The 21,998-nt window shown below is 32.5% G+C and overlaps 3 protein-coding genes across 4 annotated transcripts; 2 read left to right on the forward strand and 1 right to left on the reverse strand.

Annotated features, from left to right (window-relative positions):
* Positions 1 to 7,980: 7,980 nt before the first annotated feature.
* LOC25498788 (disease resistance protein L6) lies at positions 7,981 to 8,355 on the reverse strand. The gene has a single exon (XM_024770965.1). The coding sequence runs from the start codon at positions 8,353 to 8,355 to the stop codon at positions 7,981 to 7,983; it is 375 nt and encodes a 124-aa protein (XP_024626733.1).
* Positions 8,356 to 11,141: 2,786 nt separating this feature from the next.
* LOC25498789 (chlorophyll synthase, chloroplastic) lies at positions 11,142 to 18,013 on the forward strand. Of its 2 annotated transcripts, none has more exons than XM_013593732.3 (15): positions 11,142 to 11,334; positions 11,576 to 11,620; positions 11,715 to 11,806; positions 14,772 to 14,859; positions 15,204 to 15,289; positions 15,390 to 15,476; positions 15,558 to 15,623; positions 15,711 to 15,794; positions 15,881 to 15,942; positions 16,050 to 16,125; positions 16,522 to 16,584; positions 16,689 to 16,770; positions 17,217 to 17,293; positions 17,424 to 17,471; positions 17,621 to 18,013. In XM_013593732.3, exons 1-15 carry the CDS (start codon positions 11,217 to 11,219, stop codon positions 17,681 to 17,683), a joined length of 1,137 nt encoding a protein of 378 aa, XP_013449186.1. In that variant the 5' UTR covers positions 11,142 to 11,216; the 3' UTR covers positions 17,684 to 18,013. The 2 variants fall into 2 exon arrangements, with proteins under 2 accessions (XP_013449186.1, XP_013449185.1); XM_013593731.3 differs by having other exon boundaries at positions 11,718 to 11,806.
* A 1,353-nt stretch (positions 18,014 to 19,366) lies between these two features.
* LOC25498790 (pentatricopeptide repeat-containing protein At1g10270) lies at positions 19,367 to 20,417 on the forward strand. The gene is made up of 3 exons (XM_013593733.2): positions 19,367 to 19,685; positions 19,771 to 20,109; positions 20,299 to 20,417. The coding sequence occupies exons 1-3, from the start codon at positions 19,367 to 19,369 to the stop codon at positions 20,415 to 20,417; spliced, it is 777 nt and encodes a 258-aa protein (XP_013449187.2).
* The last annotated feature ends 1,581 nt before the right edge of the window (positions 20,418 to 21,998 follow it).

The following is a 21,998-nucleotide window of genomic DNA, read 5'->3' on the forward strand; positions in this document are numbered from 1 at the left end:
TAGACACCAATTAGAATCATGTATTTTGTTTTAATTGATTGTCACAATTTTTTTGTTTTGAAATAAAAATTGGATAAAATCATTATTTTTAGAAGTAAATTGACTTCACGATAGAAAATTTTGATCCCATGCGATTTTGGCAATTTCAATTTCTCAACCACCAAAATCGTGTTTGACACCTAAATTATCATGTTTTAAGTTCTTGAATTTCGGCTCATATAGACTCTTTTCTAAATTAAGGCCAAAAAAAAAATTTGGTGTAGAAAATTTTCTATGCTTTCGAAAAACTGAAGTTTCCTATAAGGAGATATGTACATCAATTTGTTCTAGTCAATATTTGTGTATTCTTTTGATGACAAATAAATATTTTATTTTTATGGTTGTGCTTTCATGTAATTTGGGAAATTTTTGTGTGGATTTTGATTTAAACTTATTTATGATCCATTATCGATATGCACATAAATGTCATGTATACAAATATTTGTTTTGAATTATTGAGTATGGTTATTTGATCATTGTGACAACAAATGCAAATATGTCGTTAGCATCGAATTGAATTTGATTAATTGAATTTATTTGTTGTGAAAATATATTTTTATTTGGCAAAACATTTATATCCTACCTTTTAATTTCTAGTTTGAAATTAAAATTGATTCACATAATTTTTGTGTATAAACTTTGTATTTAGTTATAAAATAAATAAATAAATAAATAAACTATATATTAGGTTATGATATATATTTGGTTATGATATATATATATATATATATATATATATATATATATTTGTGGAAGATTTGTTGTATTTTAATAATGAATCTCAACTTTTGTGATTCAATTTAGTAGTACATTATACAAAGGTTTGATTCTTTAATTTTGAGAAATATTGATTCTACAATATATGGGTAAATATTTATATTCACACGTAGTGAATCAATATTGACATGTGTTTTTTCTCTCGTATATATAAGATTCAAGTTTATTTCATTTGAAATTGAATATTTAGTTTATAGCATGATTATGATAGTTGAATTTTATTGTTATTAAATTTTCTACAATAATGTGGTTTCAATCATGCATTTTGGGGGAGCCAAAAGTATATTTCATAATTTATGATGCAAGGAATCAATGTTGGCATTGCACATTAAAATAATTAAATTATTGAAGGCTTCTGAATAACTAATTTATTGTTACATTGAGGAACAAAGTTAAACATTGAGATTGCATTCTCATAAAATTTTAATGTTAAAAATCTCTATATTACGAGATATACTCCGGAGAAAATAAGTGTAGTGAAAACTTTATTTCGTCTCTTATTTATAATACACTTATATTAGTGTAATGGAAGCACATATTATTGTAAACCTGAAGTATACATATTATATTATTTGTGCAATGGAAGCACATAATATCGTAAACCAAAAGTTTACAAATCATGTTTCAAATTTCAAATGGATTAGAACAAATGAATCAAATATTATTATAAACCTGAAGTTTATATATTATATTATTAGTGCAATGGAAGCACATATTATTGTAAACCAGAAGTTTACAAATCGTTGGCAAGACCGGTTGGGTTATCCCGGATCTATTATGATGCATAAACTATTTGGAAAAAAATGGATATATATTGAAGAGCCAGAAGATTCTTCAATCTAGTAACTATTGTGTGTTACTAGTTCCCAGATAGAGTTGACAATTTAAAAGAATGAGTCCCTCACTTATATAAGGTGCTATTTAAATTAATACACTAATCATATGAAGTACTTGGATATTATATGATTTGAATCGATGCAACAACTAAATCATCACATGTATATTCATAACCAAAAGTTTGTGAGATTATTATGTCAACAAATTTAACTAAGAGTTCATTTTCTAAACTTTTCAAAAAGCATTTTATAAGTATCATTCACCAATTCAAATTGATATTGAACAGCTGGTAACATATGATCATAAAAATGGATTTGGAGATCCATTCTTTAGACGTCTAAAGTTAATTGTATGATTGATACTTATGAGACCATACCTTATAAACTCTATTTTGGTTATGAGATCATGCCTTATAAGCTCTATTTTGGTTATCTTCTTGATCCTCAAGATATAACTCATTTGCAATGGTAAACAAATCTTATTAGCTGCTAATGCTCCAATCGAAATAGATGTTCATATCGGATAATCTAATATTGCAAATGAGTCTTCATCGTGCCTGAAGCATGATAGATCAATTGGTTCCAAATATAAAAATCTTTGACTAAGAAAAAGAGCTTAAAGGAAAGATAACCCAAAACGAGGATATAGAAACTCTAAAAGAGTTTTCTAACATAATTGATTTTTCAGTTCCAGAAGAACTAATCAGGTACCTGAAACTTATAAAATATTGGTAAATTATGTCATGAATAAAAGATCTCAATGGAATGAGATGGAACCGAAATGAAGTCAACGTTGACGTGTTTTTGCATATAATACAGCGCTATATGTGATAAGTAATAATCAGAATCATGTGTTAAAGTTGACTAAAGATTATAGATAAAGAAAATATCTACAGAATGGAAAGAGACAATTCTACTGAAATCAAACTCGCTTCATGAAGTAGACTTTGTTTGGACTTGTAGTCCGCACACTTGAAGGTGTGAAGTTAAATGACTATATATGATTTTTCGCGAAAAAGGAATTAGTATGGTAAATTACATATATACAGCGTTTGATATGTTCACCTGAAGTGAATTGATAAATGTCTACCATTTATTTTAAAAGACATATTCACCAGAAGTGAATCCAAGAACTTTTTCATACTTGATTAAGTTCAGTAGCACATGAAAGGCTCAAATTATATGAAAATGTGCTACAATTTATTTGTATTATATGAAACTTCTTGAAGGATTTCATTTGAGTGAAACATACTATCAAACCTATTGGAAAGATGACATCATTTGTCCATTTTAAGGATTTGAAATGAATTTGTTATAATTGTATATATATTAGAACTCCTGAAGAGATTCTAAATTTTGTTATATAAATGTTTTTATGGACAAATCTAATTGATTATGTACTAGAATGATTGTGATGTCACTTGATGTGAGTAAAGATCATGTCCTCAAGAAAATCATGAACAATTTGAATTGGTCAGGTGAGGCCACGAATGCATTTTGCTTATTATCGTTTTTTTTTTTTGTCAATATTAGTAAATACAGATATTGCAGCAAAGTCAAACATACAATTTGTATCTTAGAGAAACAACAATATCATCCGATCATTTGAAAATGTTAGCAGTACGTCAAGGAAGTGGAGAATGCTCTTTATTAAGGATTATGATTTCACACATACAAGAAACTTGTGGTTTTCTAATTTTAAAAGGAAGTTCTTTCAACAACTCAATATGAAGATATCACAAGAGTTGCTAATTTGGAGAAGAGTATGGAGATATATCATATCTTTCTACAGAGTCACCATCAAGTAAAGTTTTTGAGTAACTAGCATAAAAGATTGTTTAAACTTCTTCGTCTCATATATAATTGTCTTTATGAGGGGGAGACAAAAATGTGTTCTGCACTCTTTTTCCCTTAACCATGGTTTTATCCCATTGGGTTTTCCTGGTAAGGTTTTTAACGAGGCAGATTATAACACAAAAGGATGCTGTACTCTTTTTCCTTCACTAGAATTTTTTCCATTGGGTTTTTCTCTAGTAAGGTTTTAATGAGGCATATCCTCGATGGACATCCAAGGGGGAGTGTTATGAATATTATAAGTGGATGTCCATATAGCAATTAGGTTATTGGGTCATACTATTAGCTTATTGGACCATATTGTGCTTGCTCCCTAAGTCATTGGTGCTTGCTCCCCAAGTCATTGTATTTCTCTATAAATAGAGCTCATATGTAACCTAATGATACATCACAAGAGAATAATATATTCCTCTTTCTTCTATCTCTATTCTCTCTGCTTCTCTTTAATCTTGTTCTTCTTATTCTTATTTTAACAGTTTCATAACAAATATAAATTTGAATAGAAAAAATTCTATATATAATAGTGATTTTATTCAGAGGTGGTATAACTTTAGATTTGATCTTTTTCCCATCTTTAAATTGAAGATCCTAAACTTTGCAATTTGTCTTGCATTATACTCTTATATATTTTTTTTTTGGATGTGATGCCGACATAACAGAGCAATAAAGTTATGGAAAACTTTCCGAACAACATTCATCAAAACATTGTCATGGTTAGTGACAATGATCGAGAGAAATATCTAGAGATTTCAACAAATCAAGACACATGTAGAGCCTAAGTAAAATTTTCTTCATTCTTAGACTAAATAGAAGAAAATGCAATAGAGTACGTCAACTAAAGTACTGACACCTACAAACTCAAGTAACGAAAGATTGCATCGGTTGATTTTGTAAGTGGAATCCATCACAAGCACACTGGAAGAAATGAGAATAAACCGTTTTCCTATATTTACGTCATGATAAATTGATTTTTTATTTGTAAAATGACTATTATGACCATTATTGATTTTCCAATTAATTATCAGTTTTCGAACATGTTCATGCAGTTTCTTTATCTCTTTTTCTGCATCTGCACCATACTAATGTTTATCTGATGATAGAGTCAAGTTTAACAAACAGTGTGGTTGAGTTCCAGTAGCTTGATTAGTTGAGTTATTGTATGCAAATTCAACTTGTGCAAAAATATGATCCAATTGTTTTAAGTTTTTACCGAAAAAACTTCAAAGTAGGTTTGCCAAAATCATGTTGACAGCTTCAATTTGTTATCTATATGAAGATGACTAGCACTATTGAACTGAAGTTTCGTACTCGGATTCTCTCAAAGTTTACTTCTCATTATTGTGAACACAGGATGATCATTAACCATTTGATGAAATTATTATTGCGACCGGTGTATCAAGAAAAAAGTTTATTAGATGAAATTAAAGTCAGCAACGATTGATGGTTCCACATCTATGAAGCACAGATACGGATACAGACATCGGACACATCTCTGTGTTTTCCCCTGTTTCTCTCCCTAAGATGTCATAATAATTTTTTTCTCTGAAATGAGGAAAATGAGCTTTTATACATATGCTGAAAAGTGACTTTTCGCCTGGCGAAATGAGCTGTCTTTGCCAGTCGGTTTCTATCACGTCACTCTAATCAGATGAAACCGTCTTTTTTTGCCTGCCGGAATTTCTGCTTGCCATGGCAAAGTGTTCTTGTCATGTTTTTCCAACTCTCTGGAACTGCTCGCCATTTGACCCGCCTTTGTCTCGCCTGGCGAAATATTTCGTCTGGCAGGATTTCTGCTCGCCAGGCAAAGTAGCTTTTGCCCACTTTTGTTCTTTTTGGTCCTTGCTTGATGTTTTGGCACTCAATTCCTGTACAAATGGGTAGAGTAAGATGAATAAGGCGTAATAGGTCAATAATCACTTTTCTCTCGGCTTTTCCTGAATAACTTGTGAAACAAATAACAAACGTGTCGTAAATAATCATTTGAAATACTACTTTCTGGCACTTATCACATATCACATTTAAAGCCCGGCAAGGTTTGATTATCAAGGAATGGGGGTTGCATGCCGTAGCCAAGAAATTCTTAGAGCAATCAATAACAGGAGATATGGTATTTCTTCCTTTAGAGATTGTGAAACAGAAGAGAGAAGCAGTAGCATTGAGCCTAAAATCCAACTTCCTTACAATTGGTATGTTTCTGATGAAGATGAAGTCGAGATGAAACAAGCCAAGGGGAAAGTAACTAATCTCTTTAATCTTGGCCTTTTTACTTAAAGTCCATCCATAATGAAGAAAAAAAACACAATATAATTCTCCTAGCCCTGAGGTAATTATCTTCTTAAACATGATATGACAATATTATATGAAAATTATTTACCAATACCATCGTTAATTACTGACTAACAACATGGTTAATTAACGATGTATCACTGATCCATTATTGGTATTATGCATCTAACTTTAGTTAACCATGTCCGATTAATATGTTGGGACATGTTTCTTGTATAATTAACTGTTTCAATTTGGCCTCTCCCTGTACTTATGAATTGAAAATCCTTTTTTTCTTTCAGGGGATGCACTTCCTGTACTTATGTATCCTATAAGGACTCAAGTTTGTGAACAGTTCTACAAGGACAAAAATAATTTGGTGCTACCAGTTGGGAACTTGAACTGTTTCAATATGACAATGTGTTCAGATTTCGGCCCTCCCAAGTGTTTTCATGTAATGTTTTCATGCAATCACAAGGATAGTGACTACATAAGTAGCACTTCACATTATACTACATAGAGCCCAAAAATTGCTAAATAAAAAATAAAAAAATACATAGAGCCCAAAATATCAAACAAATCCTAACCAAAATAGTTGCATCATACTAAAGTTACAAAATAATGGCTACCAACCACTAATGATAGAAGCCTACCAAGATAAGCAAATACTTTGGGGGATCTAAAATTACCATTAGAGACCTACTCAGAAACTTGTTAATCTGAAGAAGAAGAAAAATTAAAGAAGGTATGAGTCACATAAACTCAATGAGAGCATAAGACACCAAGTGGATGGGATTATATTAGGGATGTAAATGGATATCCATGAATGTTGAAAGTGTGATATCCATGTTCGCTCCGTTAGATAAATATGAAATTTATACCCTATTCATATACGCGCAGATATCCGTTTAGCTAGTAATCCACGAATTTTGAGGTATCCGCGGGTTTATACAGATATCCATGGATAACATTTATAAAAATAAAATAAAAAACATAATATTCTTTTTAGCTAAAATTTAGAAACAAAGGTTCTTCAGATGCATTTTATTTTCTTTTTAGCAAAATATAATATTCATACATTACATTAACAACAAAGATCATTGACTCAACAAAAACATAAATAAAGTCTCTTACATTAAAGCTCTTTGATTTAACAAAAACATAAGTAAAGTTCATCATATTCAACAAAAACAAAGATCTTGCTTCAACAATCCCAACCACTTTCACCACTAGAGTTTTTTCTTAGGAAGTTGAATGGTATTGAGGTTATATTTACATAATTTACTCGATTTAATAGCGGATATAAATATCCGCGGTGTGAATACCATTAAATCCGCATCTATATCCATTAATTATGTTACAATAACGTGAACAATCAATTTACTCTTTCTGGTGGATTCGCCCATGCCATTAGGCAATGTAAGCATACAAGCTTTGATACCTATATATATATATATAATCGGTGGTACTTTTTCTTAAAGGAAAAGATAGCATAATTTATTGCAAATTTAAAATAAAATAAAAAAAATAAAAAAGTTGCCCTCTAATGCACATCAATTATTCTTAAAACTTTCAAACATATATGGACATACTACAGCTATATTTTAATATAATAATTTTATGATGTTTAAATATTGCACAACCATTAGAATATATATAATCTTGTTTTTATATCTAAAATCTATTAACGATTTACTGGATGGAAGAAAATGAAAAGAATACTTAACATGCCTCGGTGCCTTCCCATAATTGTTCGATGTTGCTGTCAGACATATTCAATTCAACAAGGTCGTGTGGCTGAAAATTTGATGGTAAAGAGGTGAAAGGGTAACCATTCCACGAAAAATTGTATAGGAAATTTGAAAAAGATATGGGATTTCCTGAAAAATTCTTGTGATTTAATATGAGTAGTTTCAGGTGCTACATTTTTGATAAATCTTCAACCCGCAACTTATTGAATCTGAAACCATCCTCCTTTTGATCAAGAACTATGGCTTTAGTTTCTATTGCATCCTGAAAATTTTAGAATCAGAATATCATAAAAGGGAATAAAAAGAGTAAGGGCCTGAAAACTTCTCAAAAACTCTTTTTCAGTTCCAAAATATAAAAGCAAGTTTGAATTGCATCCTGATATTTCGGTTACAAAGGAAAGAACACATTATTCTAATTGCAAGTGGAAGACCATGAGTGTATTTTAGTACCTCAGGAATTAGCTCTGCAAAATTGTACTTCTTGAATTATCACTTTTGAAGGCTTTTCTAAGAAAAAGATCATGAGCATCGTTATCATTCATCAATTCAGCCTCATAAATTTTATCCGCACCATACAGTTCAAGAATATGCATGTCTCTAGTGGTTATGATTATTCTATTTATTATAATTCCAGATATTTCAGAAGGACTGTATGCATCCAGATTTGGTTCTTTCAGAGTTTGATGAAGAATTTGTCTCTGCACAGCAATGGCACCACCATCTCTATAAATTTTGCTAACATTTTCGAAAAAACAACAAGCACCAAATTGATAATGATGTGAGATCCTGTCATACAAGACAGTTGCAAGAGTTGTCTTCCCTATGCCACCCATCCCCCGTATTCCTAAAATTCAAAAACCATCCTCCACTGACTTTAAATTCAAAAGTCTTTCTAATGCTTCAACATGAGGTTGTATTCCGATAAGGTCATAAGCAAATCCTGAGATTAACAACAATTAGGCAAACATTAACAACAATCAAATAGATATGCCTAATTGTATCCTAGAAAGAAAAAAAATTGAATTTTAGAGTTTTTAGAATGAGGGACATTAATCCTTGTTCTTTTACGAATGACGGATTATTATTTTTTCTAAGATGTGGTGGTAAATCCACTGAAAATAAACTCACACGACTATGAGGTCTTGGGTTCAAATTTGGGTTACGACGTCCGGCTTTGCAATTTTGACATTTGTCAGTTGAACTAAAACTTCTAGACACGAATGACGGACATTAATCCTAGTTAGTTTAAGTACTGAATTTATATTGTCTACTCATTAGCATTTTTCTTAAAAAATAAAGTGTTCAGTGGACAATTCCTTCTCTTGATATGGAGGTTTTTAGGTCTCTGGAGGGGGGCCTTCTTTCTTTCTGGATCAAGGTTAGTTTTCGTTTGTGAATCTTTCTCCCATGCATAATTTGTTGGTCAACAACCACAACTCAATATAATTCATTCTTTAAATTCACTTATTTCAATCATGCCTCAACTAATTCAGCAAAACTCAACTAATTCACTAACCACAACTCTCTTTCTGTCCGGAGGGAATCATTGTTTATCAATCAATCATGCCTCAATTGGATAAATTTACTTATTTCACACAATTCTTCTGGTCATGCCTTTTCCTCTTTAGCCAGCTATTTTAAGGGAAAAAACAATTTGAGAGAAGGAAAATATTTGTTTAGTCACAAGCCTTTAGACACATTTTTTGCACAAACATACACAAATGAGAAAAGATAGAAAAAGAAAATAATGAAATTATACATATTTTTCAAATAACTTATGAAAATGTATTTCTATTTTATGTATCTAAATGATATGTCCAAATATTTGTCACCAAACAATGCTTCCTATTTTTTAGTGATTTCTTTCTTGGTGTGGTTAATAATTTATCATATATATTCTTTTGATTCACAATAAATTAAATATAATGCTTCATGCACTAAGCAAAAGTACATAATGCCAGACTAGCTAGTGGTTCAAGACAAAGCAGTGAATCTGATCTTAAATTAATGATTTTTTTTTTTTGGTAAAATTTTGTAACAAGATCTTAAAACTGACGATAGTAACGTTCTTAATATAAATTCAGGTCATTCGTAAGCTAGCTAGGACACTCAAATATAAATCCAGTTACTTATAAAGACTTAAGCTAACTAGCTTAAGACTAACTAGTGGTCCTTAATATTAATTCAGTTAATACTCAAATATTTTTAAAGGCTTACTATTTAATATGTTCAATAGTCACTTGTTAGCACCTTAATAATGTATGGTAAGTGGTTTCTTACTTCGTCAAATTTTGTTGGAGTACATGTCACACTATGCAGCAATGCTCTTATTTTAATTTATTCTTTGTTTTTTTTAATTGAATATCTAAAGTTTTATAATAAAAACAGAGAATTGTTTAGTTTTTTTAAGAGCTGAATCGTAGAATTAGTCATATACTATATGAGTTTTACTATATCTTAAAGATTTTAAAAAAGTTGAAAGAATATCCTATCATATATCCTATAAAAATTGAATCACACTTCATTCGTTGAAAATATTTTAGAACTTGTTTAATTTTTTAAAAGAAAACAATGTATAACCACAAATATAATTTTTATTGTTAGTAACACTCTTTTTTTTTTTTGAAGGAATTGTTAGTAACACTCTTTTTAATTCTTACTTTTTTATTGAATTAAATCAATATAGATTTTACACCGTTAAAATAAGATTCATATAAAGTGTAGATCCTTCAATGATTTCATCCTATAATAAAGTGGGCTATTAGCACTTCTGATTTAAATTCACATGTCAATTTGTTTTCTTTTTAATTTTTTAGGGAAATTAATTTGTTTTCTATAAGTGATTTTTTTAAAGATAAAAAAAATCATGTGATTTTTTACAATTTGACAGTAGCATTTTTGGGTAACCGTATAAACCAAGACAACACAATAAAAATATAGCGGTGTAAAGGAATCTTTTTTATTTGTTTATCAACAAATAAATAAATAAATAAAAAGTTACCGAATAAAGTTCATATTAAATCTTTTTTTTAACTGTGGTGGATAGTCTTTATAGTAGTTAAAGTGACGTTTCTAATTTTAGTATGGTAATTAATGATCGTAGATGTTAACCTTTGGTGTGTGTTAGGTTCATTATGAGATAAACCAACGCGGTTGCTCATAGTTTAGCAAAAACGATTGCATGTCATGTTAGTTTTTGTAGTCATATTAAGATTGTATCTTGTATCTCTACTATTTTTATAAATGAAATGCACTAAGCTATTTTTCAAAAAAAATTAAGTTTTTTTTAAACTCATATTAAGTTTTGTTTTTTTTAATAAGCTCAAATTAAGGTTTTGTGCCAAAAAAATCTCATATTAAGTTTTACTTACTAAAAGCGCACACACACTTTTTTTTAATAAAACACAAATTAGATTTATACTATATACTCTTGCTCAACTAGTTTAATTGTTTTTTTTGTTACATATTAATTGTTTTTAAAATAATGTAAACCAAAGTTCAATTTATGTTTAACCCAACTAGACAAACAAAATATCGGGCAAGAACCGGGTCAAACATAACCCGGTTCGACCCATATAAGAAAAACATTTATTTTTACATTAAAAACTTTATCACAACAACCAAAAACATCGATAACACAAACTCGTGTCTTCAGTTCAGTGTGTGGCATCTCAAACCTCTTCAGTTGTCTTCAATGGCTTCACTTATTAACATGCTTTCAGTTTCACCAACAATATTGTCACCCTCAATTACAAGAACCTCTTCACTTCAAACACGACCAAATTTGTCACCTTGTTCTGTTTCCTTTAATAGTAAGTTGACTTTAAAAAAAGCACTTTTTTGTTACTTATAGAGTGAGCTTTTGTGTGTATAAAATACCCTTTTGAAAGTACTTTTCAATTATCATGTCAAATGTGGTTTTAACCATTCATGCATCTTTGTAGTTTCTTAGCTAGCAGCATAGTTAAAGTTGATGTTTTTATGTTTTTTAATGTTGTTTTTTTCTATATTTGTTTGAAAATGAAATTGTTGGTGTTTATGTTGGCATTGCAGAGAGAAGATTAACTATTAGAGCAGCTGAAACTGATGCAAATGAAGGTTTTTTTTTGTTGGGTTTTGTGGTTTTATACTGTTCATTTTTCATTATGTTTTGTGTTTTACAGTTAGAAGTTTTGTTTTTTGGTTGTTTTAGCAGTTAAATCTGAGGCACCGGATAAGGCGCCTGCGAAAAATGGATCAAGCTTCAATCAGCTTCTTGGTATTAAAGGAGCTGCCCAAGAATCAGTGAGTGAACTTCAGCTTTATTGCTTTTTGTTTCCATTCTCTGATTTGGATTTGAAAGTTTGACTTCAATTTTCGTTGCGGATGGATGTTTGAAATGATCACAATTAGACTTTGACCCTGTTTGGATAAACAACTTAATTAAGCACTTTTAGGATAAGTGTTTATGTATAAGTTATTTCTATACCAAAAGATGATTATTTTAAACTATTTTCATATAAGCTATAAGTTGTTTTCATAAGTTATTCTAGAAAGCTTATTAAAGTAAGCTGAATTTAATTTCTATATGACATATCTGATACCATCTTGGAATTTGTAATTGGGTCTAACACAACCCCACAAAATTGGCTTGTGAGGCGAGGACTGCCCCCACTTGTAAACACTTGTTCAGGCTATATCACTTCCAATGTGAAACTCATAACAGCACACATAATTTTGACCAATCACGTATCACAAGGTCAATACTCGTCTAGTTTGCTAACTTAGAGGCATAATCAAACTAAACATGGAAACTAAATCGATGCTGATCATTTCTAGCTTGTTGCTCATCTTTTGTATAATACTATTCGATAGGATCTTCAGCAAGTGCAAGTCAACACTGAAGTTTAATTCCTTGAGGAGCCTTAATTTTTCCTCTACACTAATCCTAGAAACCACAATTTGCTTTTTGATTGTCCTACTATGATGAATAGGATTCTTAACTCTCCCAATTGTTCCCATGTTATCGTAGAAGATTGTCATTGACAATTCAATATTGAAGTCCAAATGTGGTAGGACATAAACCTGCCACTGCACCACCCTTGCAAATCATGGTTTGTATTTTGATTCTACAAGTTTCCTCGCACAAAAGTGAAGGAGTCCTATTTAGATTTTCTATCTACCACTGAATCAGCCGAATCTGCACCTGAGTACACCTCCGATCCTTTATAATTTCCCTTTCTGAACAATAAACCTATCCAAAGGTTACCCTCTGATGCCTCAAGATTTTGTACCCTGCCTCCAAGCGCCCCTCATTTGATTTGATTATGAACTGAGTCACAACGCCGACCTGAAAATTGATATTCAGAATTCAGGCAGGTTTGAGTTGCTGCATCAACTTCCCCACAAGCCTCTGATTTCACCCAGTGTCAAAGGCGAACCTTTTAGTTTGAAACCAAGTTTTGCAGGTTTACACCCCCAAAATACCTGTGGTGAGTGGTCTTAGTAGGACTAATCTGTACTTCTTTTGAGAAGCAGAAATGCCGAGCCACTTTCATACACCATGCATGGTGCAAATTCTCAAGTTAACTCATAATATCTACAGTTTATGAGTCTTACGTCTCAAAATCGAGTAAACTTGATTTCACAAAGGATTGAACGAGTCCTACGTCACAAAATGACAATGGTTCAATGTTTTTATAAAACTCAAAAGGCAACAATTGGATGTGATAAGGCTTAGTAGTACACAAACATTAATCTGTGTTATAGCCCTATGTTATAGCACTTGACTATATAGAAGCATCTAATATGCCAATTTAAATCCATCCACAAAGCAAGGGGTATATTTTAGTGAGTCTCAATCCTATAACTCCCAGCATAAACGAAGTCAAAATTAGAAAACATGAATAGACTCATCATTGCAACTTTGCAAGGAACCCAACAACAAGTCAACAAGGTAAATGAACCTTACTCTGATGGGTTGACTCGATTGCGAGGGAAAATCCAGAAAAGAAACACAGTATTTGCAAAATAGTTTGCACTGATGGACAGTGGGTCGACCAGATATGAACATAAAAGGGTTTCTCGCTATTGATGCCCAATCCCTGGCATAAGATTATGTTAATGTAGGTCTAAAACCCATACTCAATTTGGTATAATAACTATCTTTTGGTGTAGTGTTAGCTCAACACACCCTCTCATGCCCAGGATTGGACTTCTAGAGTGTGGAAAATATAGCGTCCAATAAAAAATCTAGGGTAGGCTTTGATGCTTAGGATGGATGTGGATTGTATACCTAGTTCAACAAACTGAAACCTGCCTAGCTCTATTGCTGAATCCAACTCCAATGACGGTAACCGAGCTAGTCCCACAATCCTCCATACTTCGGTAATTTTGAACATTGTAATCTCTCTTTTTTTTCCATCAATTTTGAACTTGTTATGCTCTTTGGTTTGACCTGGTATACTCACAAAGTCTTGTATTAGTAAACTCTTGTGGTCAAGAACCAAGGGTCCAAACAATGCTAAGCTGATCACAGTATGTGATAGGACGCAATGTATAGAGATAGAACTGGTGATGAATATTAACACAAAATCAATATGAAACACACGGAATAACCTCCTGTTACAATGAGCATAAATGTATGAACAACAAAGTAGACAATGGGTGGTATACTCATTGCAGAAATGGTAAAACTAAAAGGATAATAGCAATAAAAAACCTTTTACACCCCCCCCCCCCCTCTCCCCCTTGGGCTTATCAGTTTGTGAAACTCGGGTCTGGAAAAACATTAGCAAATTTTAATCCTACATGTCCTTGATGATGTGATTTCTAGAAACTACATCATGAGATAAACCAGTTAAAATTCCCTGATAGATTACGTTTAAGTGATGATCTTTGGCAACTGTGTTCTTTCTTGATGTTGAAGAAGCACAAACCAAAGAGAGCATAGTAATACTAATCTGCCTGCTACACTGTATGGTATATACTAATATGAATTATTCATGTCTCCTGCAATCCATGAACGCCTATTAATTTGTTCTTACTCCTGCAATCCATCAACGCCTATTAATTTGTTCTTATTTTCATATATAATATTGCGAATTTAATTTGGTATTTTAGAACAAATTAACTCAGGAACTATAACTTTGGTTTTAAGTGACAACTGCAAGTTCATTGCTTTATTGCATAGTAAAGTTATTAAATGATAAAATTTAAGCTTTTGAAAAGTATCTGTATTTGATACTTCATTTTGTAATGTATTGTGCAGAATATATGGAAGATTCGTCTGCAACTTACAAAGCCTGTAACTTGGCCTCCATTAGTGTGGGGGGTAGTTTGTGGTGCTGCTGCTTCAGGTACTAAACTTTTGCATAACGTTAAAATGTGACTTGCATGGTCATAAAAAGTTTATTGTATGTTTGGATATGCAACCAAAGTAGAAATACCGCGTCCCGAGGCTGTTTTGCCGTGAAAATAACAAAGCTACAAAAGGTAGCTTCTGTGCAAACGGCATTTTTTATTGATCCTACCGCTACAACAAACACAGCATTAGACTTGTGATTTGCTATGACAATTGTTTAAGAACATTAATTTCAAAGTTTAATAATCAATGCTTCATCTTCATGGTTTAGATTCATATGTGAATGTGATTTGTTACAACTTCTCAATGTTTTCTGAATAAACTATGCCCTTTGATAAGGAAATTTCCATTGGAACGTTGAGGATGTTGCTAAATCAATTTTGTGCATGATGATGTCTGGCCCATTCCTGACAGGATATACACAGGTAATTTTTTTTTTTCTGATACAAAGTTTTACCGACTCGTATTGAATGGGAGTATAAAACTGACAAAACATTGAATTGTTGTGCTGCTGATTTCTTTTAGACCCTGAATGATTGGTATGACCGAGAAATTGATGCAATAAACGAACCTTATAGACCAATTCCTTCTGGTGCAATATCTGAGAATGAGGTATCTTGTAAATCTGAGACTTTATGTCTTTTCCTTTTCTTACTTGTTTATTTGGTCATCTTTTCCCTAAAAAACCTGCAGGTAATAAATCAAATATGGGTGCTGCTACTAGGAGGTCTTACCACGGCCGGTATATTGGATATATGGGTGGGTACTCACTAAACAATTACAGGTTCCATCTCTTCTGAATGCAAATTTTCAGAAGCTTGGTTGCTCAAATTTTCTCCTTTACAGGCAGGGCATGATTTCCCTATACTTTTTTACCTTGCATTGGGTGGATCCCTGCTGTCGTATATATATTCTGCACCTCCGTTAAAGGTAGTTCTTTTAAAAATTTCTTCATTTTTTTTTACTTTATCTTTTGCCTTTGATGGTCATTTGACTAAGTTGTACATATTTTCTAGTTAAAACAAAATGGATGGATTGGAAACTTTGCCCTTGGAGCAAGTTACATTAGTTTGCCATGGTGTGGTACCTTCTCTTTTGATAAGTCGATGTTATATGTTTAAACTGTTATCATCCTTGTTATGTTCATTTACTTTTTGTTAATTCATTGATTTCATTTTCAATTAGGTGGGCTGGTCAGGCTTTGTTTGGGACTCTTACACCAGACGTTATTGTTCTCACGCTCCTATACAGCATAGCCGGAGTATGTACTATATTCTTCATGACATTTTGTTGGATATGATAATATATCAATATCGCCATATTTAGTTAAGTAGCTTAGTTAAGCTCTTATAGCATACAAGCTTATCATATAAGTGTTGTTGTATAAATTATTTCTATAACAAAAGATGAAATAAAGTCAATTTTTTTTTATATAAGATATAAGTTTTTTTATTAGCTATCCTAATTAGCTTATGGAAATAAGTTGAAGACAATTTATGAACATGTCATAAGCTGTTTTGGTTAAACTCTCCCAAACAGTCTTGCAAGTTCGTATGCCTGTAGATAAGTTCAAATAAGTCAATCCAAACAGCCGTATGTCAAACTTACCTTCTACCAATCATTAACATTGTTCCTTATTTTCTGTTTTACATTGCAGTTGGGAATTGCCATTGTAAATGACTTCAAAAGTGTTGAAGGGGATAGAGCTCTAGGGCTTCAGGTCTTTATTACTATTCTTTGCATCCAGTAACTCTAATCTAAACTTTTTCATTATTCAAGTAGCTGCTACTGACTTTTCTATTGACAATCTTCTTGTTTGATCAGTCTCTTCCTGTAGCGTTTGGTTCTGAAACTGCAAAATGGATATGTGTTGGCGCTATCGACATTACACAATTATCTGTCGCTGGTACATTTTGATCCCTCAAATATACGCTAATAAATTATAATTACTCTCTATTCTATTATGCTTTGACTGTTTTGCATGGTATTACAACAACAACGCTGGAAACTTTTCACCATATTAACATTTTTTTTTACCAAGTCACCGTATTAACATTAATTAACTTGTTTAATATGGAGATCAACTTTTTAGGAGAAGTTGCAAAGGTTTATGTTTCTCTTTTCTTTTATACATTTAATGACGCAAGAGCTGAGGGAAAAGCAAGCTACTCAATCAATAAATGCTTTTAATATTAATATATAAATGTTGTGATTGCAACAGGTGAAATATCAATCTTCATATCTTTTCAAAAGCTTATAACAAACAGCTGCTACTGGAACTTCATCTAAAATTTGTAATCGTTAGAATTAGAACTGTCTTGATCATTTCGGTGATTTTATATGTGGTTGCAGGATATCTACTTGGGGCTGGTAAACCTTATTACGCATTAGCTTTACTTGCCTTAATAGCTCCACAAGTCTTTTTTCAGGTAAAATACACAATTACACTCACAATGATAAGAAATAATTTACATTATGTGACATAGCGAAAGACATGTTAGACTGCTTTTATGTATTGTGGCATCATCTCATTCATTCTTTTCATCTTTTGCCTTGCAGTTCAAGTATTTTCTCAAGGACCCTGTGAAATATGATGTTAAATATCAGGTATATGATGATAACCTCTAAAACTTCTTCGTCTAATCTAAGCTTTATATATCAGTGCGACGATGTTTCTTTTTTTGAAGGAATATCAGTGCGACAATGTTAGTATGTTACATGACATCCTTTTTGAATAAATTTTCTTATGTTGCCAGGCTAGTGCGCAACCATTTTTGGTTCTTGGTCTGTTGGTTACTGCTCTCGCAACAAGCCACTGACAAAAAGATGTGAAGCGAGTCTTCCAGTTAGAAAGAATTTCACGAATTAGCAGCTTTTGCTAGTTATCTCCATTGAATGTGTGCCATAATTTTGGTTTCCTACATTGAAGATGTGTGCCATAGTTATTGTTTGTCACCCTGCATACAGGGTTATCTGATTTTTGTTTTGTTCTATTTTCTCTTATCCACTCAAGTTTTTGATAATTTCCCAGTTTAGGTTGGGAAGAAGTTTCTTTTTAGGAAACATTAAAAGAGACCAATTGTACAAAATGTATTGTAGACATATCACATATACAAATACAATTCCCTTTCATGGTTTAATAAGTATAATCTTGAGTCCCTTTTATGGTTTATAGATATACTCCAAAGGAAAGGTTATTATATCTTGGGTTAATTAAGTAAGTAGTCCCTATTAAATCACACTTTTTGGTCCCTATAAAAGTTTCATTCAGCATTTTTAGTCCTTATAAAAATTTTCCATCATCATTTTTAGTCCCTGTCAAAATATTCTGTCAACATTTTTTGTCCCTAAAATGCTTAAGGAAAATGTCACAGGGACTAAAAAGTGTGATTTTATTTTATGGGGACTAAAAACAAAATTCTGAATATTTATAGGGACCATTTACTTAATTAACCCTTATATCTTTACCTATTGATTATATTCCCTCTGCCTCATCCATTATACCGTTGTACTTGTTCATGCATTCACCATATATAGCATTCATTAATCACATTAATGATTTATCCTACACTATACAAACACAACACAAAACACAGCTTGATTGTATGGCATATTGCATCCTGTGTTCAAATTCTCATACACTTTCATGAAAAAGTTGAAGAAAACTAAAATGCTCGAATATAAGAAAACATCATTATATAGGTCAAAGGAGGAAGGGTTTTGCCAGTTTATAGAACATGATAAACACAGACCTGCTTGGTACTAACAAACAACATCATCAAAAGACTAGTACTTCTACAGCTTCAACTGAACAAACAAGTAGAATAGAAAAGAGAAAAGACTTGAGCTAAGAACGTGAATGTTTTTTCAGCCATTCCCAAACATGGATTCATCAATGTTTGAGGGCATTTCTTGATACCCTTCTGATCCTAACTGATGCTTCCTTGTCTGCCCTCCATGGCTCCTTCCTAGTCCTACACATCAAATTAATTAACAAAAACTGCATCACATCAATGAAAAAATGTATCCATAGACCATATATATAACCATTCTAGAGAGAAATAAAGAGGTTAACTCACGCTGGACTAGAAAAATGTTTACATAGACCATATATATAACCATTCCTAGTCATGTATTGAAAGTATCTCTCACCATATAGTATTTTAAAAATATTAATTTATTGATCCGAAAATGTGAATCTACTGAAGTCTTAATCTTATGAAGACATTGATAAATGCATGTTTTATTCAAATTGACAAGTTAAAAGTAGAAAATGAGATTATTATAAAACAAAAACTCATCAGATTCGTTTTGTTCAATATCTCATGCGAGAGCTCAATAGTGTCATCAACGAGACCAACATTTTATCGCATTGACGATGCCTTTAAACTATTGCATGAGATATTTACGAAACCAATGAAAAAAAAATCAATTACCCCATTCAAACATACTATAAGGGTGTGTGTGAGATTCGCTCCGGCAACCTCAACGCTGCCTCTGCCATGGCCCGCCAGTCGGCGTTCTCAGCAACGACTCGTCCGACGGTGTTCACCTGCAACGCCATCATCGGTGCCATGCTCCACGCAAAAAGACACAACCAAGCTCTTGATTTGTACGAGTTCTTCTTTAACTTGTTTAAAATTGTTCCTAACATTGTCTCTCATAACTTTGTTATCAATGCCTATTGTGATGAGGGCCGCATTGACGCGGCTCTCGATGTTTTTCGGAAAATGAAGGCCGATGCATCTATCAAACCCTCACCGGTTACCTATCAGATTATCACCAAAGCTTTGATCAGTGCTGGTCGTATTGAAGATGCCCGTGACATCTTGTTTAAGATGTTATCCACGGGCCATGTGGATTTAACTGTGTGACAATCTCTTATCTGCTTGTCTTCAACTGACAGTGGTAAATTTTGATAAGGCTAATGAGCTTATTGATGACCTTAAGAGGTGGTGTCCGAATTATTACAACGGCGTTGTGAGTGCCACTTATATGCAGTGGTGCTTTGTACAAAGAAGAGAGAAGGAGGCTATGGAGTGTTATAACTCCTTATTGAACCGCAAGTGTACGATGATGAGACCTGAAACTTGCAATATTCTCTTGACGGTTTTGCTCTCGTCTGGAAAAAAAACTGAGGCTTGGGACTTGTTTCATGACATGTTAGACAATCACACACCTCCCACTTTTCATGGTGTTGACTCTAACACTTTTATTGTGATGGTCAATGAATGCTTCAAGCTTGGTAAGGTTGATGAAGCCCTTGCAACTTTGAAGAAAGTTGGAACTTGGAACCAAGCCTGATTCTAAGCCTTTTTTCTTGGATGTTGATGGCAACTCTAAGCTCATCTCCCTTTTCTGTCATAATGATATGTTGTCTGAAGCTGAGAATCTATTTCAAGAGATGTACTCCATGTCTATGACCCCGGATAAGCGCGCGCACACACAACTTTGTTTGCTGCATATATTAAAGTGGATAGGATCCATGATGCTTTGATGATAATTAACAAAATGGTGGAGGCTGGTCTCAAGGTGGATTGTATGATGACTTGATTAAGAATGGTCAAACTCGGATCACACTTTGAAAAAAATAAGAACAAAGATGAATCATAGTGATTCTGAATCCAATCCCAAAAGGAAAGCAGTGCATCCTAACATTTAACAGTATGACATTTTTCTTTGTAAGGCAATATTTTTGAGGGTCTGTAATTTTTTAAATGAATCCTATAGTCTGTTCTGTCCAAATGTAGCTAGCTACTATGCCCTTTCAGATCCAAACAAAATTGTTGTGATATTTGCTTGTTACTGCTTTTTGCTGTGATCTATGATTTTTATTGTTGCTTGTTCCTCCTGCTAGCAAAAGTAGTATTTCTTATCAAATGAAGCAAGCAACTTCTTCATTCTAAGCATTATAACAAAGTAAGTTTATTTGATTAGGATTAAAACGCACAAAATCATGGTCAATGTTTTCTGCGTCATCATCAGTAATTTCCAAACTTCATGACTATGAATCGAAGAGTCAATTAGAAAAACATGTTTGCATATGAAAGGTACACATTCAGTTACTTGGTTTACTTTCAAATGCATCGAGGTTCCTAAGAACACATCCAGCTACTGAACATGCACCTGTCAGATACAACTATGTAGTTAGAATCTACATTGTATCTAGTTTGGTTATTTTGTAAATTATCCTTTGAAGCATTTAAATTTCTCAGGGTGGGTTTCTATGGATTTATTTTTCTTGCTAGATATAGGATATAATACTTAGTAGTTAGTTCTATACAATGGATGGATTGATTATTAAGGTGAAAGGGACTGGTGAGGTTGGAACAATAGAGAGATGATCCCCATGTTATTTACCTTCCTTTATGTGTTTCATGTTAATTAATCAGCGAATAGGTGACTCCATTCTTCATTCTTTTTGGATTTTTTCTTCATTCCTCTTCATAGTTTCAGAAGGCTAGTAGCAGTGCAGATTCCCAGCTTCTTAATAATCATGAGTGTACCCTTTCTTATTTTTCTATTTACTAAGAAAACTTGTAAAGTTGAGTTCACTAGATGGACTAAAATCCATTCCTTTTTCTCTTTGTTCTGTTCCACTGTTGAATAAGGAGATTCTCTCCTATGAAAGGAGTTTGCAAAGTTCGAAACGTGATTCTTTTCTTATTGTGTAGAGTCTGAGAAATAAGAGGGGTTTTCTCAAGAATTTTGCGGCTTTGTTACATAGTCACACATTTGTAATGTGTCACATTCTTGATATGAACAAGTATCAAAGGGATGTTCTGTCCCTTTTCTTCTTATGGCTGAGTGTGTTGCCAAAGAGCTAAAGGAAACTAAGTTAAGGACCCATGAAACTAGAAGTCCTTTGGCTTTGAGGATTCGAGTGCTCGCAACAAATGCAACTCTAGGAGCTGTTTTTTTAATGGTAAATATGATAGATGGAATAGGTAACGTTCCTCAGTGAAATTGGCTGCTGATACGTTAGCTGATTACTCATATTTTACCATTCGCTCCTACAATTTTCAAATTTTATGGTTTATTAAGTTTTTTCTGATGTTGGCTCATCATGTATATAATACGGTTGCTTGTTATTACATTTGATTTTGATATAAAGGATTTGTAGCTAGTGCAGCT

The sequence above is a fragment of the Medicago truncatula genome, chromosome 7 (genome assembly GCF_003473485.1).
Source record: "Medicago truncatula cultivar Jemalong A17 chromosome 7, MtrunA17r5.0-ANR, whole genome shotgun sequence".
Lineage (NCBI taxonomy): Eukaryota > Viridiplantae > Streptophyta > Magnoliopsida > Fabales > Fabaceae > Medicago > Medicago truncatula.

Excerpts from the sequence above, each read along its gene's own strand:
- LOC25498788 (XM_024770965.1), bottom strand. The coding sequence starts at position 8,355 with ATGGGTGGCATAGGGAAGACAACTCTTGCAACTGTCTTGTATGACAGG.
- LOC25498789 (XM_013593732.3), top strand. The coding sequence starts at position 11,217 with ATGGCTTCACTTATTAACATGCTTTCAGTTTCACCAACAATATTGTCA. Across the intron at positions 15,477-15,557 it reads GTGCAATATCTGAGAATGAG|GTAATAAATCAAATATGGGT; the intron begins GTATCTTGTAAA and ends AAAAACCTGCAG. Across the intron at positions 17,472-17,620 it reads AATATGATGTTAAATATCAG|GCTAGTGCGCAACCATTTTT; the intron begins GTATATGATGAT and ends TTATGTTGCCAG.
- LOC25498790 (XM_013593733.2), top strand. The coding sequence starts at position 19,367 with ATGGCCCGCCAGTCGGCGTTCTCAGCAACGACTCGTCCGACGGTGTTC. Across the intron at positions 19,686-19,770 it reads TGGTCGTATTGAAGATGCCC|TGGTAAATTTTGATAAGGCT; the intron begins GTGACATCTTGT and ends TTCAACTGACAG. Across the intron at positions 20,110-20,298 it reads CAATGAATGCTTCAAGCTTG|CGCGCGCACACACAACTTTG; the intron begins GTAAGGTTGATG and ends ACCCCGGATAAG.